This window comes from Falco cherrug, chromosome 2, assembly GCF_023634085.1.
Source record: "Falco cherrug isolate bFalChe1 chromosome 2, bFalChe1.pri, whole genome shotgun sequence".
NCBI lineage: Eukaryota > Metazoa > Chordata > Aves > Falconiformes > Falconidae > Falco > Falco cherrug.
Window position 1 is genome coordinate 16,090,035 of NC_073698.1, and position 24,578 is coordinate 16,114,612.

Below are 24,578 nucleotides of genomic sequence, written 5' to 3' on the forward strand. Positions count from 1 at the left end.
TTTCCACTGGATGGCTAATCGATTGCCTCTATGAAGAAATTGTCTTCAAAAAATTCTAGAAATCTGCATTCCTTGCACTGTCATATTGTCCTCATAGTAGATACTGGGTTGGTTGAAGTCTCTCATGAGTAGGAAGGCCTGAGATTTTTGGGCTCCTTCAAGCTGTCAGAAGACAGCTAACTTCCTTTGCTTTCTTGATCAAGGAGTTGGTAGCGCACACCTACTGAAGCACAACATGTGTTGGTCTGTCGTCTGATCTATGCCTGTAAGCTCTTAGCTGGCTCATAACCTGGTCCTAGGCAAAGCTCTGTTCACTCCAGCTACCCCTTTGCCTTGAACTGCAACTTCTCTTTGCTTTCCTTTCTGGCAGTTTACTTCAGACTAGACAAAAGTAAAGGTTTAATACAGTAAGATGCTTCTTCCAGATATTAATTAGGTATGCATGTAGTTCCTCTTGGCAAACCAAGTTGCAGGGTCATGGCTAAAGTACTTTATTATAATAGGCTATGACTGTGGGCAACTAATACTGTTTTTTAGGACTTGGAATTAATTTACCTTTAATTCCCTAAATATAACAGAGAAATACAAATCTCTATTTTCATCGTATTTGAGATCTGGAATCACAGACTATGCATAATTCTCTAGGACAACAGATTATAATAGCGTCATTTCTGAGGGAACTAAAAAAGATTTTTTTTCAGAATTAAGATTATATTAAGAAGTCAGCTTTTAATGAAAAAGAATACTATTTTAGCTTAATTAAAAGTACCTTTATACTTTTTTCCCTAAATATAGGTTTATAGGTCAGCTGCATGACAGTGGCTGATGGGACCTGTGCGGGGCCAGGAGCAATGGCAGCCAAGCCCCCACACCTATAAGAGAAGCTCTGAGGGAGCGCTAGCAACCAGGAGCGCTGCCAGCAGGGCGGGCGAACAGGGCATGGGGCATCGGCAGGGGTGTTGCGTGGCAGTTTGCATGGAAAGTCGTGCAGAAAGGGCACTGAAGCTCTGCCAGCTCGACCAGGGGGCAGTGGTCCCCACCCAGCAGAAAGCCGTGGCCTCCAAGCTCTGCACCCACCAGGCCTGAGGCAGCTGCCCAGGCAGAGCTCTGGTGGGAACGTGCTGCCACCCCGGTGCCGGGCTGCCGGCCGTGCCCTGCTCTCATGCCAGTCCTGGGCGGCGGCGGTGAGCACACCTGTGGGAGGTGCACCCGGGTAGGGGGGCTCGTCCGCTGCGTGACAGGGCTCTGGGAGGGGTGGGTAGGCTGAGCAGTATCGGGGAGTGCAAGAGAGAGGCAGACCGCTGCAATCGCACTGTGCCTTCCCTGAGACAGGCCCAACAGGCAAACAGGACACGTGGGACGGCGGATTCTCTATCCTCCCTCTGCCTGGCTGAGCACAGTGACTTGAGGGATCGGGGGCAATGGTGACAAGTTCCTGCCTGGCACAGCAGGCGCGTCTCCTCTTGAGCACCCCACCTGCCCAGGTGCCCGTGCATGATAGGTGTGAGGCCGTGCAAGCAGAACTGAACGATATCGAGGGCGATGGTTCATCTGGCTCGGAGGTGTCGCAGAGGTTGTCAGCCTCGCATCAGAACTGCTTCTATGGAGGCAAAAAGACGGGTCATTGTCATAGGAGGCTTCCTTCTGACCAGAACAGAAGGCGCGATGTGCAGATCGGACCCGCTCCTTAGGGAAGTCTGTTGCCTCCCTGTGGCCCAGATTAAAGATATGAAGAGAAAGCTTCCTACCCTGGTACAGCCCCCAGGTTATTATCCATTATTAGCCCTCAGATTATTATCCATTATTGATTTCTCAGGTAGACAGCAATGAAGTTGCAACAAGAAGATCAAGGCCAATCAAGAGAGACTTCAGGGCCTTGGGACAACAGGTTAAGGGATCAGGAGCACAAGTAGTGTTCTCCTCCAGCCTTCCAGCTGCAGGGGATGTTGATAAAGAAAGAGGAAGAGCCAGCAGATGAATACCTGGCTCCAAGCATGGTGTTGCCAGCAGAATTTTTGGGTTTTTGATCATGGGTCAGTCTACAGGACACAAGGCCTGCTGGCAACAGACAGGACAGGAGACACCCGTCTCGAATGGGGAAAAGGATCTTGATGTAGAAGTTAGCAGGTCTCATTGAAAGAGCTTTAAACTTGATTTGAAGGGGGAAGGGGATAAAATGAGGCTCATTAGAGATAAGCCTGGAGGCAACACACCAGTGTTTGAGGGATGGTTTACTAGTGAGGTCCTTCGGTCATCTGTCTCAGTGGAGGTAGGGGATGGAGATCCATGTGGCACCAAAGTGTGTCACACTGGAGTGTGTCCAGAGACAGGCAGTGCAGCTGGTCTGGAGCACAGGTCTTATGGGGAGCACCTGAGGGAACTGGGGTTGTTTAACCTTAAGAAAAGGAGGCTCAGGGGAGAGCTTACTGCTTTCTACAGCTACTCAAAAGGAGGTTGTAGCGAGGTGCATGTTGATATCTTCTCCTAAATAACAAGCCACAGGACAAGAATAAATGGCCTTAAGTTGTGCCAAGAGAGGTTTAGATTGGGTATTTGGAAAAAATTCTTCACTGAAAGGGTTGCCCAGGGAGGGCATTGAGTCACCATCCCTGGAGGCATTTAAAGATGTGTGGATGTGACACTTAGGGACATGGTTTAGTGATGGAGTTGGCAAAGCTGGGTTAACAGTTGGACTTAATGATCTTAAGGGTCTTTTCCAACCTAGATGATTCTATGATTTTATTATATACAGAGATATTTTATATATTTATACTTTATTGGTTTATATCTTGTAAAAATATAAGAATAAAAATATAGTAAATGTTATAGAAGTTAAAATGGTTCAGCATACAGTCACCTTGTAGTGCTTCATAGACCTGATCAAAGCTGATAAATAAGAAGCTGCTGTTTGCTTCAGCAAAAGAAAATGAGAAACAAAACAGAAAACACTACATTATTGCAAATCTTTCAAGAATAGAAAATAAGTCAAAACCCAGCGGAAACAACTTGACTTCCTGCCTCATTCCATCTAACAATAATATAAAGTCCTTCTGAACAATTAATAATTTTTTTATTATCAAGTTTAATTCTTTATAGTCAAGTAAAAGAGGAGAGAATTAGTAAATTGTTGTCTAACAAGTCTTGCAAAAAATGCACTGTGAAAAGTAACTAAAATTTAGCTAAAATACCTAAAAATACTAGGGGTTTTATACGCAATTTAAGGGACAGACTGCAATATCACTGAAGAATTTGAAATTTGGTATTCTTTCTTTGTAAATGTATAAATATATTTGATCGGTTTATGTGTGGAGTTACCAGGGTTACTAACAATCAAAGGCAGTTGGATCTAATGAACAGGTAGTTCCATTTTTTTTTTCTAAAAATTTTACAATTATTCTTTTAATTGCTTTCTGTCTTTCTTTAAACTAATAAATTTGTGGTGGCACGTATATCTAAGCACGTAAGAGATCTGTGGAAGATCAGAATGAATATATTATAGTTGTCTTGGAGTTTTGATGCCTGATATGTACTGTGTATTTAGTAGCATATTCCAGGGGTTTTGTTTTTTGGGGTTTTTTTATTTATTTGTTTGTGTTTGTTTTTTAATTACAGGTGGGGCCTAGTTAAAGGCAGAACTTGAATTTTGTCTTTAAATTTTGTGGAAAAGAGGCTTTTTAATTAATTATACACCTCATTAGTTTTTCAATTATAGTGGAACAAAGACTTTTACTCTGATAAGAAAATATGTATTTGTTTGGGTTTTTGGGGCTTAATATGAATGAAGCTCAAATATTCTGTATTTGGATATGGTTATTTTTTTATGTTTTGGATAGATCATGATTAGTAATTAAGTATGCCGAAAAGTTAAGTCCATAGATATATCTATATCTGAGAGTATTTGCTATTGTATTGCATTTTTGTGCTAGAAGAAGTTTGTTTATCCTTCTTCAAGACTGCATTTGTATTCTCATCACTCAGGTCATTTCACAGCTTCGGATCCTGAGCAGGTCAGTAACTGCTGGCTGCAAATTTGACAGAGAAATATGGTCTACTGAACTTTCTCCTGTTCTCAACCTATGGAAGAAACTTAATCAGGTAGGAAAGTAGCTAATTTGAAAAGATAACTTTTTCCCAGGTAACTTTATTAAATGTAAGGTCTAATGAATTATCTTGCATATTGATACATAAGAAGTAAAAAAGTAAATTAAATGCATTTGAGGTGGTATGCACAATTTTACATGTGTGTGATTAGCTATGAAGTCTGTATGTACGATAACAGGCTGTCACTTTTTTTTTTTCATATGGAGATGATACCACACTCACAAGACATGAGACTAACATCTTGTGTGTGTTTCCAAGAACACCACTAATTATTTTAGATTTGAATTTAGTCTCTTAATTTCTCTAATATTCACAAGGCAATATTGAGTGATAATAAAAGTTAAATTAAGTTTTTCCTGTAATGAAATACGGTGCTAGCTTTAAATTGAGGTTTATTAAAATCCTTGCTACAATGCTTGCAATATCCAATTTCACTTACTTTTTGTTTCTTTCTTGTTCTGGGTTGGTTCAGTTTCACGTTTTTGGGGGTTTTTTTACATATATTGTAGAGCTTGATTTCCAACCATTGAATTCTTCTTGTGACTGTCTGTTCAGTTGTAATGTGTGCAAATTCTCTCTGAAAGCAGATGCTACACATACTTGGGAAGGACCCCTCTCACCTCACACTAGGAGCCTACTTAGATAATTTAGCATTATTATTTCCCCTTAGCGATAAGTAACAGATAACAGACAGCATGTCCTAAAAACACATCTTGTACACAACAGCACTGGAATGAGAAAAATGTTTCCCTAACTCAAATAACTACATACAAAGAAGAGACATGAGGTGCATGCTGGAATTTGAAATCCCTCATTAAATTCTCATTTAATCCATATAAATAGATGTATGACACATTGTGGGTTTGTCAAAATAATCTTTTGATACAAAATAACTGAAACTGAAAGAGGGTGGGTTTAGATTAGATATGAGGGAGAAATTCTTTACCGTGAGGGCGGTGAGGCACTGGCACAGGTTGCCCAGAGCAGCTGTGGCTGCCCCATCCCTGTCAGTGCTCAAGGCCAGGCTGGATGGGGCTTTGGGCAACCTGGTCTAGTGGGAGGTGTCCCTGCCCGTGGCAGGGGGGTTGGAACTAGATGGTCTTTAAGGTCCCTTCCAACCCAAACCATTCTATGATTCTATAATAAACAGTCTGCAGCTAAACAAGATGTACAATAACTATTTTCAAGATATTTGTAAAATAGTTCTTTTTGAATTAATCCTTGATTCACATACTCAGCATTGGAATAAAAATGTTTAAAAAAATACGCAGATGCTTCTGAAGCATAACAAAATTTGCCACTCGACATAGGTTTGTGCTGTAGAATTTACACTGGAATAATTGATCATAATATTTAAGTGTGGACATATTTTTATTTGTACACTTTCAATACTGTATGATGATCACTTTTGTATTCTGTAATCTAGTGTCCAAGTTTAGATAAAATAATAGACGCATTTGACAGGGTATTTCTCTGGATTGAACATCAGTGTTTCATCCTACAAAAATCAGTCTAAATAATTTAGAGTATATAAAGAAGCTAAATTGTCAGAATGTCTATAGAATTTATGTAGTCAGTGAATTTCAGAAATCAGTGATAAAACAAAAATTTTACCTAATATTGGCCAACATTGTGAAGTAGATGAGACCTTCTTGACACAACTGGAAGAAGCCTCACTTTTTCAAAACCTGGTATTTTGGCGGGAACTTAAAGGTACATCAGCAATGAAATGAAGACCAGGAAGAGTGTAGGCCCACTACTGAATGGACATGAGGACTTGTCCACAAAGGATGAGGAGCAGGCTGAAGTACTAGATGCTTTCTTTGCCTCTCCATACTGGTAAGTCTGGCCTTCACCAGTCCCAGGTCCCAAAAGTGGTAGGAAAGTACAGAGCAAGGAAGACTACTCTTGGAAGAGGATCAGGTTAAGGAGTGTTTAAACAATATAGACAAATCCACAGGACCTTACAGGATGCACCCTTAAATGCTGAGGGAGCTAGCTGCTGCCGTAGTGACACCACTCTCAGTTATCTTTAAAAGGTACATGTGGTTGGGGGAGATTCCTGAGGATCAAAGAAAGCAAATGTCACTCTTTTAGAAGGGCAAAAAGGAGGATCCAGAGAATGATGGATCAGTTAGCTTCACCTGGAAAGGTAATTGAGCAAATCATCCTGGAAATTATTTCCAAGGATTTCCAAAGGTCATTAAGATAATTAGGGGACAAGAGCATCTGTCATACAAGGGGAGGATGAGAGAACAGGCACTGTTCGTCCAGGGGAGGAGAAGGCTTAGGGGTATCTTATCATTGTGTGTCAGCTGATGGGAAGGAGTGAAGGAGACAGAGCCAGGCTCTTCTCAGTGGTGTCCTGTGACAAGACAAGAGGCCATGGGCACAAACTGAAATACTGAAAATGCAATTTAAACACAGGACAAAACTTTTTTATTTTTACTGTGAGGATGATCAAACACTGAAACAGGTTGCCCAGAGAGGCTGTAGAGTCTCCATCCTTGGAGATACTGAAAACCTGACTGGATACAGTTGTGGGAACCTGCTGTAGCTTTGACCAGAGTTGGACTGGACAGTCTCCAGAGGTTCCTTCCAACCTCAACTGTTTGGTGGCTCTGTGAATAGTAGTCCTTTGTGCTCAGTTTTTAGAGCTATCACAGTCTTTGTGGCCGAACGGCAGATATATATTGGAAATTTTAGCTTTTTCATTTTTGACATTTTGAAATGGGAAATATTTCTTATACATTAATACAGTACTGAGGACTTACATGTTATTACTTTTTAAGAAATATTTCTGGAAATGTGTAGAACTTATTTTTCTTCTCAGTGGCATACATTTTGCAAAGCTCTGTTAAATGTTGCTACCAATTATTCAGACGTTTTGAAATTGTTGAGCTGGAGAGTTTATTATTCTTTGTCTATCCATAACAATAGAATCATGGAAACTGCCTCTCCTTCATCCACGGTTTATTAGTCTAACTCAGGGGTCCTCAAACTACGGCCCACGGGCCGGATACGGCCCCCCAGGGTCCTCAATCCGGCCCGTGGTATTTACAGAACCCCCCCACCACCCCCCGCCGGGGGTTGGGGGGGGAAACCAAGCAGCCGCAGATGACTGCCTGCCACTTCATCTGCGCGCCGGCCCCCTGTTTAAAAAGTTTGAGGACCCCTGGTCTAGCCAGAATGCAGGCTCCAGAATTTTTAATTGAATTTTAATTTAAATGAAATAGATACTTAAAGTCTGGTTCAAATCAGTGCACTCCTGTGTTGAAAGTTACACAAGCAAACTTCCTCTTTATTTAGCTCTTCTGGACTAGTACAGAATGTCTTGACATTTTCATCTATCTAACTTCATTTGAAAAAATACATTTTAATTCTTGACATTTGAAAACACTCTTGTAATGAATACTGTCCTAAGACTGCTTCTGCAGTGTCTTTCAGCATGATTTAATAACAACTTAACACTAATCAAATTAATTAAACTCTCATGAACCTGCCATTAAGTTATAAAAAAACCCAAATACTCAGATGCCCAGTATAAGTTTTCGTGAAAGACTGTTTACTGAAAAAGTGAAGCCATCACTGAATAACTTGTCAAACAAGGGTTATACAAATTTAAAAAAAAGATATTTCTTAATGTGGAAATTAAAAAAGGATGGCCAGGGCTGGGTCATCAGCATAATTGAACCAGCCTCTGTCCTGATGTCCGTTCTCTTCCCACATAGCCTTCTGCCTTGACAGAATGTAGAACAAGACCTATATAAGCACTTAATTGTCACATAACTAGATCAGTTGGAAATTACTGTCCAACAGAACTCAGCCATTGCTCATCATATGACAGTTTTCAGAGAAGCACAAAAATGGCAGGATGCAGTGGGGCTGCATAACTGTTTCATCATGTCCAAATGGCTATCTGTCATGAGCAGAAAGAGACAGGAATCAGTGCTGTATTTTTCTTGTAAGTAGGATGCGTTTTCTGCCTTGTTTCAAAGACACCCTTTAGTACCTCTATGAAAGTTAGAAAGCCGACCCATAATGAAAATTCGGAAGCAACTGCTTCAAAATTATGTTTCCTGAGTATATGATCATATGCTGTCATGATGCCTTCTACCTTATCTTTTGCTGTGTTTGTAAACTGAAGGCTAACTATTTTCATAAAGTTGCATGATGCTGCAAGACAATTGCAAAATTAGTTTTGAAAATTAACAGGTTGCTGCTTTTTTATCTAAAACATTAGGAACCTCAGTTTTAATGAAAGAACAGTGTTTTTTTCACCAAGTAAAATCAGTGAAACAGAAATATAAGGTCATTCTTTCTTATATTTTCAGCAGTAAATAATGTGTGTAATAAACAGAGAGGCTAATATCTAAAAGAAAAGGCAGAGAGACTCGAAGGGCAAGGCAGAATAGGTACATCAAAAGGGCAATGGAGGTTTCCAAAACCCACCACCACCACCAAACCTGATTTTTTAATAAAATGCATAACTAGTGGAGGCATATGAGTTTGTTTTCATTATATTTGTTGCATTTCTGATGGGGCAATTTTCACAACATATTGAAGTTTAGGAACACATTTGAGTTTAGGAAGGTAATAAAGGAAATATCTGGAGCATCTTAGGCGAGACTACATGAAGTCTTGTATTGTACTGAGATAATAAAAAGTATAGAAGCGATAGAGGGAAAATTATCAAAGTCTCAAAATACACCTAATTTAATATTGGTAGCATAATATAGTGTTCAATATTAAAGATTATAACCTAGCTTCAGTTTCTTACAATTTGGAAAAACACTCAGTACTTCAGCAGTTCTTCATCTGAATTCCCAAGCAGGTCACGAGGATATTTTTAAAGCTGATGTGAATTATATGCATAATGGATTTTAAGGGAATGTAATAGAACTTTAAATGTATAAGCTGATACTGGTATTCATGTTTAATTTTCCTATAAGAATGACAGATGGGTTGTTTTAACAAATTCTCAGGAGAAAGCATTAGAAAGAGTGATGAAATGAATATGCAATTCTTACAAGACTGTTATGTAAAGGACAGTATTGAGGAACTTGGAGGCCTTCTCTTTCAGAAGTTTTTCATTAATTAAGACTGTGTATGTGACAAACTGAGCAAAGCCCGCACTTTGCAATGTCTTTGTTCTTTATTTTTTGTGTAATTAAACACTCCAATAAGAAATTATCAACTAGCTTATGCTAGTTTTACATTATATTTTATATATACTCCACAAACTATAGTCCAGAAATACTAAAGTGAAACTGGTACTGTGATTTCAGGATACATGCAAAGACAAAATACAAAACATAAAATGTCTAAATACTATGTGTTTCTTACACTTTCAACAGTAACTTTGTTGTATACCTTTTTAATAACGTGGGAAGGAAGACCTTATCCTTCACTTTTTTGTTTGTCATAAACCAAAGTATACTCTTTCAGTTAGTTTTTTTCATACTTTTGCCTAGTAGTTGAGTGCAGTATGAGCTTGAAATGCAAAACACATGAAAGTTCTGACAAACCTACAGTGCCCGGGAATGATTGTGGTGGCAGACATTCTGTATGCAAGACAGATGTGCCAGACATCCTGGGAAGCAAGATGCCATGTGACAATTTAGAAGTTTATTTAATGTGAAAAAAAAGGTCAAAACAACTTATATTTTCAGAAGAGATACTTCAGAAGGAGTAAAATCTGACTTTACCGTAATAAATTACTACAAATTGAAATAGCAAAACATTTTTTTCCCCAAAGGCTAGGGTCTTCTTTTTGCATTTGTGCCTTGCAGAATTTTCCAGTAAAGGTTTAAATTTCATAACTGGAATTCAGTGCAGCATCTTGTCACATGTCAGATTGGTAGTTTCATAGCACATGCTAAAATATATTTATGTAATAAGCTGCATATGAATTAAGATTTGAAAAAATGGTACCATCTCTTGAAATTACTGAATAAATTTGGATTTTCAGTGGCAGTAACAGAATGGAAGTATGTAATAAAAATATCAGTGAGAGAAGAGCAGTACCTCTCAGAGTCCGAGTTACTCAGTATTTACACATAGTATTATATTTACTTTTTATTTATTTGTATTTAATCTGCTGCTAGGTTGAACTAGTCTTATCAAAGCAAGGGCTATATATGGCAGCATGGTTTATAGTACCCAGTACAATCTTGTTATGCTGAGTTAGACTACTGCTTTTTATACTAACACATTAACACAAATACTAAAAGTAGTGATTCAGCTAAGTGAAGATTTTTCAGAAATTCCAGTACTTTTGAAGTAATTGGGTAGAGAGTTGTCTCAGAAGAATGATGCCTTTATTGAAAACCTCACAGACAATGTTGAAAGTGTCATTATAGTTTTAATCCCATGTCAGAAAAGGGGGGATATCTGAATTACTTAAAAGCTAATAAGTTCATATGGAGTATTAAGAATTAAACAAATAATACATTGTATAACATAATAGATTCCCTGAGTTTATTAACTGGACATCACATGTTCTTTTTTAGAATTCTAACCTGATTCATCAGAAGGTGTCTCCTCCTGTGGAGCAGCAGGGATCTCCAGTCTTATCATTCATTACTCTGGAACAATTCAGTGCCATTCGCCTTGTGCAAAGTGTCCATCAGTCACTTGCTTCTTTAAGTAAAGTCATCAGAGGTACCTCATTACTGACTTCTGAAGTACAAAGACTAGCAAGCGCTCTGCTAAGTCAGAAGGTAAATGATTTTGTCGTAAATTTACATTGTAAACAATGAAAACACCCAAGGATACTGAACAAAATTCTGATACATATTTTCAAGTCATCATTTGTTCTAAGTTCTTTTATTGATAGAGATGCTAAAATGGAGTTATTTTGTTGATAGTGACTCTAAAACAGAACCATGTTCTGGAAATGAAAACACAGAAAAAGGTTGCTTCAAGTACTTTCAGAAGCTTCTGAGTATATTATACTTTTATCAAGCTTTCCTTTAAGGACAAATCCAATAAGATTAGAAGTTGTGGAATACTATTTCCATTTCAAATGCCAAATCATGCTAGAAAAGTCAAATATATTAGCCAGTAGAACATGTACATCTGTCCCTTTTCTTAGTTTTTACAGTTTCTTAAGATTTAAGTTTTGCTGCAGTTGTAATCACAATTTGCTCTCTGCATTTATCCAGTATGGATTATTGCCATATCATACCACACAAGCTGTGCCTATCATATCAACGTATCATCTCACCCTGTATTCTTAATATACGAAAAAAGCAACCAGAATTTATACAAGCACTTTCTCCATGTTTTCTAGCAGTAAACTGGGCATTTTGATAAATTGGTACCATTAGTGACTGCAAATTTACATGCTGTCATTAATAGATAATTGGATTCCAAAGATAGTCAAACATTGACATGAAACTGTGGGTTTTTTTCACCTGCAGAAGCTGATAAATTTTAATGGTGCTAATGCATAGATACTGAGATTAGCCCTGCAATGAACTATAATTCCTATTAACTTCTTGTTTATCTTCATGTGAGGAACAAGTACTGTTAAGATTGTTATGCGTCTATTCATCTATCATATTGCTAATTAAAACAATGATTAAATTTCTTGTCTTTTCAGATTCACAGGCAGCATTTGTTAACAAAATTGCAGTACAATTAGAATAAATTAACATTTTCGTGTTAGCAATCTTACTGCTTTTTTAAACAAGTTTTGACTGTGTGGTAGGAATTGGTGCTAAGTACAAGTCATAGTGAATGCAAATGATACATGAAATGGCCGTTTTTTAGTATTTATAGTTATATTTCTTGTTACTGAGCAAGAGAGTATGGCTTGCTTGTGCACTTAAGCTGCACTCTTAAATTGGAAGCAGCAGCTTCCAAAATATGAAGCTGATCACCATCACAAAAAATTTACTTAAAGATTCTGTGCATTTTTATCTCTCACAGACATCAGTTCGGTGCTTGCTGATGTACTGAACAAAGTGTTTCTGGCATTTCGTCTGCTTACTTACCTACTTACCTAGAATCTTACTTAGATGACTTTATTGGATTGTGACCATAAAGCAATCTTTTCAGCAGCCCTCCAGAGAGGCTAACGCCATGCTCTTGGCATGGCAGCTAAATCTGCTGGCAGCTAAACCTCTCTATATTTATCATCTTGAAGTGATTTGTTTCATGTATTTTCTATACAGAGTTCTTCTTTAGTTTAGTGTAGTCACACAATATGTAACAAAGAACTGGTTTTAAAAACACCAAGATTATAGTTTTTTTAAGATTATAGCACCTGCAGAAGCTGCTAGGTTACCAAAAGAAATGTAAAACTCAATAAATGTATGACTTCTAATGGTTTCAATGTGCCTTATTTATGCAAAATTGGTATGTTAGTATACATCTGAAATATGCTTTCATACTAACAATTAGCTAAGCTATTATTTTCAACTTAGAGTAATATAGAGTTTTAGCGATAAATAGAGATATATTAGCAACATTACGTGAATGACTTATAAATGATTGGTGAGCTGCCTGTAAATGCATATTGAGCAAAAGAGTCTGAAAAAATGCAAGGAAAATACTTTCAAATACAAGAAGTTTTCAAAAAAATCATAATTATGCAAAAAGCATGCAGGTAAATGTGCTTTATCATCTTGTATATATTTTAGTTTATTAAATTCATTATTAATTCGTGTTCCTGAATCCAGATATTTTCAGGTTTTTATCTACAAAAGGTACACATAGAGTATTTACTCTGAAAGATAGTTTTTCTTATGAGCTTCTGTGAGCAGATTTTGAAAATCTGTTCAGCCCATACGCTACTTGATTGTTAAGTTCCTTAAAAATGCAACTGTAAATGTTAAACAGTATGAACTATTTATTTTGCTCAGCATCTTCAGTGTTACGCAATATTTCACAGGTAATGATTTACATGTATTCTCTTTCCCGTAAGTAGGAGAATCTTGCAGAGTCAATTTCAGTGTGCTTCACAGATTCCTGTGGAGTAGGTACAATTAATGGTTTTATCCTTATTGTATGCTTTGATCATTATATAGCTCGTATTGCCTTTTTCCTTTGTATATACATTTGATCTCCAGATTATTTAATTTCATTCAAATTCCTAGCTTAACATGTCATTATGATGATTTTGAAATAGATACTTTCAGTAAATATATTTTTGTTTCAGTGTCCTGTCACATGGCAAAGCAAGTGGGAAGGTCCAGAAGATCCTTTACAATATCTTAGAAGTCTTGTAGCTCGAGCACTTGCTATACAGGTAAATTTAAAGTCACTTTACTTCAGTATGCTGGTGTCACATGTATATTATGTGAATTGCACTGCAGTAGGCCTTTCCAAACCAAAGTCCCAAAGAGCTTTAAATGTGTGAAAAGGTATGTAAAAATGTAAAGATGGATGAGAAACACGAAGACAGCAGACTGAGCAATTTGAAGTCAGTAACTTTAAATACAGTAATGTTACTTCACAATAGATTTACTTCTTAGCTTTTACTCATTAGTCTTTCTGATGAACTGTATGGAAAAAAGATTTATTTACTCAGATGATTCTTTACGTCTAAGTCAAGACACACTCTTTAATCTGGTAGAGAGATACATATAAAGAGGTAAAGTGAATCAATTCTAATAAAGGTAATGTAGAAATTCATAGAAGACTAGTCTTTGAAGAAAATAAAACATTTGCGTTCTACAGGTTTACAAGGTGCAGAGTCCAACAACAGCTCTGTCTGTTATAGAAGATAATTTTTAGTTAGTGTAAATCTGTCTATACTTTGTTTGACAGAAGAAATATATTTAAGATAATAGGCAGACAAATTAAAATGTCATTTATCTAAATCAATTAGTATTTAAGGAAACAAATTTCATCGTGCTGGATACATAGAGAGGAAACTGCAAGAACCTTCCATAGAGGAAGGTTCCTTTAGGAGGGCTAGATCTGTTGCCTCCGGGCAATAAATAGAAAGCTGCTAGTTTTGACCTTGATTAACACAGTCTCGTCCAGTAGGATACGATTTCTGTGAACATTAGTGTTCTGTCAAATTCAAAAAGAAGATTTGAGTGGTACATGACTTCTAGGCATTACTTTTTTAAAGAAGCTGTCAAATGGATATTTCCAGAGTTAATAAGATCCTTGTTATGCAAACCATTTCTTTTCGCTAATGCTTAATATTTCTTTATCTTTTCCTTCACAAAAAGGCTTAAATTATGGACAATAAAGTGTAAAGATATGTATAGCAACAAGTGATAATGCATGTTCAGATATTGTTTGGTCATATAACCAGAGTTGAACCTAGTCCCTTCTCTCTTATGACTATTATAGTCATTATTATTTAAAAAGCATTATTTGTGGCTGATTCAGTAGTGTTCATAATCTTCAAGAGTACCTTGCAGTTTGTGACTTCTACCTTTATTTGGTTGTGACCAAACTGCATGCAATTTCCCTTTCTTATGCAATTTTTTTTTTTAGATGCAAGCCTGAAATTTGATTTCAAGCTTCTGTGCAGATGTACCTCCATACAAAATGGAGATAATGTGGCAGAGTGTAACAGGATGAAATTAGTATTAACAATAATAGATGTTTTTCAACCAAGAATATTCAAAGAGTTTTTATTTCCATATATTATCCCAGTCAACTATTGACAAATGTGCTGTGTTTTATTACCATCATAGTAATCTTCCTTTCTCATTGTTCAGACTGCTGACAAAATTGTACATTTGGATTAGTAATTTTTATGAAATTTTATGAAGTATTATGAAGAAATAATTTATAATTTTAAATACTTACTGTAAGAGAAGGACAGATTATTAAGGTGAAGCTTTACAGTAGATATTTAACTGTATCCATAAGCAGTAAATTGTGTTAATTTTTTGTTAGTCACAATAGAAAGTAGCAACAGATGACCAAATACTGCTTCTTATATCTTTTATATGTTTTTTAATGTCAAATATGTAATACGAGGGCGGGGGGGGGGAGTTGAATTACTTGTGGGAATTCTTAATAATACATTATCAGTCTGTTTTGGTTCTCAAGCTTCTAGTCAGATCACGTCTGAAATACAATTTATATATTTTGGGGTTTGTATGTACTTTACCAGAAAAACTTTGATTATTCCTAATAATCCATTTCAGTTGAATAATTTTTTTCTTAAAAGTTATTCCAATTCATGTTTTTGCATATTACACCAATATTTTGATTAGCCTTTATAATTTTTAATTAACTTTCTTTTTTTAATGACTTCATTATTGATTTTATAAACATAATTTATCAACGGTTAATTCTAGATCTAGTATTCACAAATTGATTAAAGGCTTCAATAAAGATTTTCTCTCAACTCTTTAAATTACCTTCCGATTTATATTTCAATAAAGGCCATGTTTTGGATTGGTTTATTTTACATGCCCGACTCAATCATCCTGATTTCTTGATAGTTACTCATACCTCCCTCTCTCTCATTCATTGTAAGATACTCTCTTTTGAGACAGGTTTGATTTAGATATTTTGACATTGAAACATCAAAACTGTACTGAAAGATTGCATCTATTAAGGATGTAGTAAGTCTCTACTTAGGTTATTAGTTAAAAGCTGACTTGTCAGAATGTTTGCTGCCAGTGCAGAAAATAATAAAATTAACTGTTTTGTTACAAACATTTAATGGGGATAGGGAGGAATCCAGAATATAGGCCAGATGGTAGAATAATAATAGCAGAATTTATAGAAGTGTAAAGATTTTCTGAGAGCATTACAAAACAATAGACAGAAAACCAACAGGTGTTGCATTTCTCAGGTCTGAATTGACTCAGTAAAAGCACAATAAAAAAATTAAATCTGCCTACTTAAAGTGCGAAGAAATCAGTATATGGAATAGAACCATGTTTTGCTGTGTATTATGTTGTGGTAACAGAGCTGATGGAAATATATTTCTTCCCAGGTGGAAGTTCTGATATTTGGAAGTTAACTTTTGCATTAAATTAAAACAAAAATTCTGTGTATCGAACGTTCTTCTAAGATAGAAAGTTCTGAATGCTTTCAATTAGCAATGCTGACATTGAACTTTACAATATCATGGTTCAGTTTATCCATCTACAGTGATTTATTTGCTATCAACATTAAGATATGAAGCTTATGAATCATGATAGATCTTTGGTGGTTGTAATTCTTGGTCTTTATACTCTCAGTTTCCTCATGGTGGCATCTTAAATGTGTTCTGTGGTTTCCCTCTCTCGTGGTACATGATTACAGCTCAGTAATAAAATACAGCAGTGTATAATGAAATGTAAGTCCATCCCAGTCTTCTGGGATGTTGTTGTCTTCTGATGGCTATAGATACTAGCAGGAGAGAAAGAGACCCAGAACTGTTTTTAAGAACTGTTAAGAGGCAAAACAGCAGCCCAGGCACATGTCAGATGAATATCAATATCGAAAAAAATGTTGAGGTCAACAAACTGGAATTTACTTTTTGTTTCCACAAGAACCAAGTAAAGAGCTCTAATTCCACTTCTTCCATAAAACCCCAAAACCCTCTTATTCCAACAAGACCTTATCTTTTAAATGAAAACATTTATTTCATTCTTTTGGACTCGCCTGCTTTTAAGTCATCTGTAAAAACAGTTCTGCGTTGGATAGCTGGTTCGTCAGGCAGCTGCTAAAAGGCTTGTAGTGTACACTGAAAATCAAGACTAACCTCAGAAGCATAAACAGTACTTTCAGAGTTCTGATCAAGAAAATGTTTATGAATTCTGAAAGTTTTTATTTGCATAAGTTATGAAAGTTTGTTGTTGACAATGTGTTTATAAAGTACTCCTAATACTAGATAAAAAAGTTGTATTTCATATTTTAGCAAAAGACTTGTATGTATCTGTCTGGGATGCTGTTATCTCTTGTCCCCTCCCATCCTGAGTGCAATCTAGGCTAGTAATATTTAATTTCAATACCAGTTTAACCCCCTACAATAAGATTTTTACTATTTTACTACTTTTTTACTATTTGAGGTAGAATGACTTTCTGTTTTGGAATCATTGCTATTCCTCTGTTTCAACAATTGGGTCTCCAGAAATTTAGATTGGACACTCAAGGTATAAGAGGTTTGAACTCTTGGAAATTGCCTGCTGAAGCTCCTAGAAAACATTCTGGGAATAGAAGACACAGGCTTCTTCCTTCACACACGAAGCATCTAGGCAAAGAAGTTCAAGTTTCATTCACTGATAACAGGCAGAAAGTCTGCTCTTAGAAAGCTAAGGAAGTCTAGTCCTCTGACTTTTCACTGAGTTAAAGAACTCTTGAGGACCAGCCTATAAATCAGTCTTAATGCAACAGTACATGAAATGCACATAAAATCTGCAAAATAGAGGCAGAGCATGAATCTAAAAATGGGCATGCATACATACTCTGTACAGACACAGCAAACCACACACAGGCTAACAGAGGTCAGTACCTTTACAGGCAGCTGCACAAACACAGCACGAATAGTTCTATCCTCTTTCTGTGGTTCATTGCTCAAGGAAAACACCCTTCACCAGTCTCACGGATTTTTGGTCTATTCACTGTCTTGCTTCCAGTGGCTCAATCTGCAGCACACAGCTCCCAGACTTCTCATCCTCTTGGTGGCTGGTACAGCTAGAATTTTGCTAGTGGATTCCTTCCCCCACATAGAAAACACACTTGCCAAAAAAAAACCCCGAAAAATACAGCTTAAGAGGAGGAGAGGATAAACTCTGGGGATCAGATTCAAGGTTGGCCAAAGTGTACTGACCAGCAGCCTCCCTATGTGTGACCTGCCCTTTTATATCTCTTTTTTTGTTCATCCCCCACCCACCCTTCCTCACCTTTGGTCCTTCCCCTCCCTTGGTCCTTCCCCTAAATAACCCATAATAAGTCTTGTACAATCCCAGAATTGTCATGTTGAGTTCCCAAATCACCTGTCTGGGCACTCCATAACAAGGCCTGTACCCCTTTAAGGAATCCCACTTAGTCTGCATAGCATTTCAGAGTTTTTTCTAATAGATTGCTTTAGCAGATTTTGCAGCAGGGACACTAGTTTAATGGTTTATCTGTTGTGGTTTTAGGAGCAGCTGATTCAGAGGGATTAGGCTGGCTGCATTCCCCACCTTAGACATTGTTCTTTTCAGCACTCTATTTGAACAGCTGTTACCTAGGTATCTGTATACTGCAGAATACTTCAGATTTAGTATTCTAATATCAAAGCACAAAAATAAAAAAAAAATCCTATGGTTTAAATCCACCTATTCCTTTATTTTAATTCAAATTTCCACCTTATTCTGAAGAATTACTGATTTTCTGATGCTTTTCTTGGCTTCTCCTCTTCAGCTGTCACGAATATCAAAACAAAAATATAACTGTAGCCTAACATTATCTGCTAAGAGACAGAGCCTCAGTTGGCTCCCACAACTCTCACCGTGTTGCAGCATGATTTCCCTTTGTTCAGAATTTATCAGCCAGGATACATCTTTCAAAACCTTTTATCTAAGTGATAACTGCTTTGTAAGAATTGGAAATTTGCAAGTACTGCTATAAAAATGTAGATTTTTTTTCAGTGTCTGGCATGTAATAGGAATATTTGAAGCTCTGATAGATCCAGGTGTTGTATCATGCCCCTTTTTAATCACTGTTTCATTTAGATTGCATTGATTAAATAGTGGCCCTTATAGAGTAATAGTGCTTTATAAATAGATACACCATCCAAACAGGAGGCCACCCAGAGTGTAAGGTGAAAGTATTGGACTTTATGGGTCATAGAGTCATCCACTGAAATAAGGTCTGGTTTCCAAGGAAGGTAAAGCACAAGCTGAAGTGTTTTATATACTCAGAAAGTTTGTGTGCTCTTTGTGACTTTCAGAAAGCTGCATTCATGCATGGTTGCCTGAAGTGGAAGGATACCTTAAATTTTCTTTTCTGTTTTGTGTACCAATTCTAGACTTTACTTTCCAGAGTTACTGAAATCACTATTTCTTGTATTGAAATAACTTTTCAATGAATACAGTAGGTTTTCATACTAAATCTGCAGACTTTGCTGTTTTCAATGGAAATATTTTTGGTTGTCAATGAGCAAGGATTCTCTCAAGTTTTGGGAAAACAATATGTTTTATGCATGGAAAAAAAGGTTTTTTAAGAAGCAGCATTGGAAAAGGAAAGATATCTCTACTTGGCGTTGGGGTTTTTTTTTTTTGGTTTTGTTGTGAGTTTTTGTAGTTTAATCCCAATGAAGTTTAGATGCTGTCTTAAATAGAGGCATCCGTAAGATATGGGCTTTTCTATAAATGTTTTCAAAAGTAATCTGTTTCAACAGAATTCAATTCCTGTTGATTAAACTCTCAGACTTCTAAGCATGTTTTGTGAGAATGGCTTTTCTATTTAAATTATTATATACTACCTTGTAAGCAGGAGTTTGAGCAGCATCCTTTATCATACCACTAACCAGTTGTTCAGCTCTGATTGTAGAATGCTGATTGCAGAAGATGATCACTCATGAAAAGATTTTTATAAGAATTAGGCTTAGTGCTCTGTGTTTCTTGTATGGATGCAAGTTAGTATTTATATGCTCCATAAATTACAAGAGATTGTATCATGTTTTATGTAAGATTTAAAGCTGTAGTTGATTTCTTTATTTAGTGTAATAAAATAATCACCATTCATTGATTTTTCTCAGTAAGCTACAAGATACATTTTCACAATAAAGGAAGAAATCTGAAAAGATACAATGATAAAATATTAATAAACTGTATGCATTTAAATTGTTAAAATGTAAAGTGTAGATTGGTTTCTAATAACTTGGTTTTCATTGTGTCTAGCATGGACAAAGGTTTCTGCAAAAGCAAGAAGAGTAAAATGGATAGCTTGTCTGACAAAAGCTCAAGCGAAAAAAGATTAATTTTAGTACAAATGGTAGAAAGGGAGTTGCTATCATTTGCATATGAAAGTGAATCTCCTTATGGTAAACTGTCAAAGACTTTGGTAATTTTAAATTTCAGCCCTTAATAAATGAGAACTTTTGGAATTAGAAATTGCTAATACACCAGTTTGCAGATACATTCCATCAATCTGCTTTGCTTTTTTCTAGACACGTTGGCTACAGTAACTTGCTCTTCTGATCATCGTTATACCGACACAAATACTGTGTCTGCTAATACTAAGCAATCTATTCAAAATCCTTTATTGTTTAATTTATAATTCTGATTTCATAGTCATGTGCATACATACAAATGAATTTCTTAGAGTAATAAAACAACTTTGTAACTAAAAAAGTAACTAGATGTGATCATGGTTCTGTTTTGAACTGTAGATGTTTTGGTGGGAACTGGCTTGGTGAAATAGTTTACAAAATATTTCATATCTTGATTTGAGTTTTAGTTGGTCAAGATCAATGGTAATACGATATTCCACAAATAGCATTTGCAGATATATGTTAAAAAAGTAAGCCCATTTTCTATTCCACAAGCAAGCGTCATCCATAATTAGCAATATTTTTGTTATTTCTTTGGGGGAAGGCAGAAATGTAGCTGCATGTTGACATATCTTTCTCTCTTTGAAGGAGATTCCATATAGCTGAATTTGAAATGATAACATAGTTTCATATTGTACTCCAGTACAAATATAAAAAAAAGATTTAAAGTTTCAGAGCTGTCATCTTAAATTTAGTTTGTGAGGGAAAAGCTTCATGAGAGTAATTCTTGACTAAATCCTGTTTATCTGTTGTATCTGCAGTAGTTTTACCCTTGGGAAGTCACATTCAAATAAAGCAATCAGTGCAGGATGCAAGTGCATTCACCAACTCTGTTATCATAACTATTTTAAAACTGGAGTAAACACAGAGGCATGCGGGTTTGGTGTTTGTGGTGGGTTTTTTTGGTCTTAGTGAGTTCTTTTTGGTGTGGTTTTTGTCTCTAAATGTTTAGCAAGGTAAATAATTGAGGAAAAAAACCCAAAATCTTGAGTCAAAGGTGAAGCATTCTTAAGAGTGGTAGGAAGCTTAAGATCCTTGTTTTGGGCATGTTAATGCCCTTAAAGGCATTAGGATGACAAAGGGATGCTTAGAGGCAGGGAGGGTAAATATCCTTCTGCTCTATAATACATTACCCAGTGCTGTAAATAACAACTTAATTGAAATATGTGCCCTTACATGGAGGAGAATGTGAAAGAGCACATTTGGAGGCAGTGATATTTTTATATTGTTAATTCCACATAGTCAGCCAGAACTAAAGAGAGTTATCATCCAATTCTCTATATCTGATCTTGAGTTTTGAAATCCCCATCAGGTATGTACCGTTGTATAGTGTTGTGTATGCTTTTTCTTATATATACAATGTATTTTTTTATAGGTGCTTTATAATTATCATTTTCAGTGTCATTCTGATATTTCGTGATCCTATATGAAAATCTGACCAGCTAAAATTACCTACATATCAGGTAAAATGCAGTAAATAATTTAGAACTAAATGAAATATTGTTCTTTATTCAGATATGTAGATTATGAAGCTAGAAGAAAGATATATTCAGTCATGTGTATTCATTTATTTTATTCTCATCAGACTGAGAAAGTCAAAACTGATGATTTGAATATATCAACAGAAGCATCCATCAAGTAAAAAATACAGTAAGATATTACTAGGTTAATAAAAATAAAATTGTGTTTCTTGTTAGCTATGAATTTGTAAAAAAAAATGTGTCGCCCATGATATCATGATACTATAGAAACACAGAATTCTTAATGAGCTTATTAAAGTACAAAGGGAGTTGTTATTTATTTCTATTCTGCACTTTTGAGGCCATATCTGAACCATTTGACCAGTTTTTGGCTGTTTGGTCAAAAAAAACCATTGCCCAGTTTGCCCATAGAGGTTTGTGGGATCTCCACTCTTGGAGATGCATCAAACTACAGTAGACACTGCCCTGAGCAACCTAAACTGACATTGAATTTGGCCCTACTTTGAGCTGCAATGGGATCAAATGTAATTTAGAACTTCTCCACTATACCTATTGGGTCAAATCTTCTCTAATGGATATGGACTTGATTTTTACCACTTCAGCATAGTACTTCTCTCTGAGAAGTTAAAAACTGAGTAATGATATATGTAGTTATATGCCCTGAAAGTTTAAAATGTTTCATGTATTGCTTAGGTATACATAATGGCACTTATGAAGATCAGCCAAGAGAAAACAGACACAAGTTGCAAGAAGGGAAACTCTGATTAGGCATTTGGAAGGAAGAAATCATGTTGTGGGTGGTCAGACAGGTGGCCCAGAGAAGGTTGTGGAATCTTTGTCACTGGAGATATTGAAAATACCATTGCACAAGCCCCTGAGCAACCTGCTGTAGGCTGACCCTTCTTTGAGGGTAGGGGATTGGACTAGAAGTTCTCCAGAACAGAAATTCCTACTCTAATTATTCTATGATTCCATAATAGTGTAGGATACTTTAAATTTTCATGCAGTAGGTATTATTGCTGGCAAATGTTTAATTTTATTAACAAATTATTTCTATAACAAATAAGTTTAAAACTAAACCTGCTGTATCTAGAAAAAGAAAAGAAAATGAATTTAAATACAAAACAAAAGAAAAAGTCTGCTGTTTAATAAAATGCGCAATATTTTTTCCCCAAATTACTCCATAATATCTGTTTCTCTGGGTTACTTCGTGAGACCAGATTTGAATGAAGCCTCATGCCATGCAATGCTCCTCACCATTCTCTTAACCCTCAAGTGTGACAGGCCATCTGAAAGAGACCTACGGCCTTAATGATAAACTGTTCTGTTGGGGTTGGCCACAATAAAAAAAAATTCTTTTTTGTTTAAAGAAACATTTTGTGGGCTTCAAATAGCTCATCTACTGTACTTGAGGTATCTTCGCTCTAAATGCCTTGGCTTTACCGTGTAGGAGCAAGCAAGAATCCATAGCAGCTTATTACAGCAAATAAAAAAAAACTAATTTCTGTGTCTACACAAAGTTATGCTTTGTTGAACAAACCGTTTGATAGTCTGAGCAGTAATCCCATGTTGCAGTGTTCTGTTCAATGGAGTGTAAGCAGCTTTAGTAGGAGCTAGCGTTGTGTGTCCCAAGATGCCATGACACAGACGTGGCCATGCAATCACATAGTTCCTTTGTTTAGACTGGGGTTGCATCGGCCACTGTTCCCATTCTGTGACCTCTTTTTCCTTATAGAAAAATAGATTTCCTTCTTTGCCTTTTCACTGTGTTGTATTTGGGGATATATACCTCACAGAGTTAAACAATTTCTCATTAGATTGCTTTAGTGTGTTTCATAAACATTGCATGTGTGTTAAGCCTTAATAGTTGCTCATAGAGGAGTGTTCTGTGACACAGGCATGGCTGAGAGATTTTATCTGAATTTTGACAGCCTCCAGAGAGGGTTTTAGCAGAAAATAAATTACTGGTAAACAGTTAAAAGAAGAAGAATAAAGAAAAAGGGGAAAAGAGAAAGACTGGAGAGACTGGTGACTGCAGTCCAAGGGGTCATTGTTTCAGAAGAGAAACAAGGACTGTGAGGGAGATGCTTAATGGAAAATCTGGATCTCATTGGATGTTGACCAGAGAAAATGAACCACAGCAGTTTTCTGTTGGCTCTCCTTATTGTAACGTAGCCTTCAAGCTGGTACTATAAAACAAATTACTGCAGTGCACCCCATCGTTACTAGTGCCTAATATAGTGAGTATTCTGTACCCTTGTTTAGTCACACCATCATCACAACATAGAATTCAGCATCCCTGCTCCAGAGCTCTGCAAAGGAATTATGCCTGATGTAGCCCTGCCTTTATCCAAGGATACAGCAGTCAGTCTTGTCCATTACCTGCAAATGAATATTACATATCACTCTTTTCCCTCCCCTGCAACTTTTTACCAGTGGAGGTGGGAAGCAGGACCATAATCTCTTTCAGAAGAAGAGGACACTGAAGTATCTTTGAACGTTTGTCCCCTTTGCTCTGCATATTTTGTAGTTTCTGGTTCTACCAGCTCTTATACCTCCTTGCCCAGTTATATGCTGCATGACTGCAAATGCAATCTAGCACCTAGTGTCTGTATTTAGTTGTGCAGAAAGAAAAGTCTAGAAGGCATGAAGCATAAGGGTATTGTCTAACTAGAATCTGTGTTTAGTGATCATGTAAGAGATATCTGACAGTAGGTTATTTTTGGCATACATCAATCATGAACTTGTCAGTATGATGTTACAGTTCTTATGCAGTAGTATCATTCTGGTGTCCTTATTAAATGTAGGAAACAGCAAAACATGGAAAGTTAAGTTCCTGTTTTGTTAAAAATAAATTAATACAGTAACTGGAATTAGATCACATTTGCTAATGGTTCCTTCAGCTATTCCTTACTGCACTTCTGCTTCTGGCACATTGTTAGCTAGCATGTTTATGCTAATGGGCTCGGAATTTTTATGCTCCAACACCGTGCTATTGTGTTAGTATTCAGACTTCCTGAATAAATGAGTGTTTCTGAGGCATT

At 36.5% G+C, this 24,578-nt stretch overlaps 1 protein-coding gene across 2 annotated transcripts in view; it reads left to right on the forward strand.

Annotated features, from left to right (window-relative positions):
* The window catches only part of DYNC2H1 (dynein cytoplasmic 2 heavy chain 1), a 177,938-nt gene that overhangs the window by 134,765 nt on the left and 18,595 nt on the right, over positions 1-24,578 (forward strand). For both annotated transcript variants that reach the window (XM_055701234.1, XM_055701235.1), the window contains exons 83-85: positions 3,979-4,095; positions 10,614-10,823; positions 13,268-13,357. In XM_055701234.1, coding sequence (XP_055557209.1) covers positions 3,979-4,095; positions 10,614-10,823; positions 13,268-13,357 — 417 coding nt within the window. The remainder of the gene's footprint in view (positions 1-3,978; positions 4,096-10,613; positions 10,824-13,267; positions 13,358-24,578) is intronic.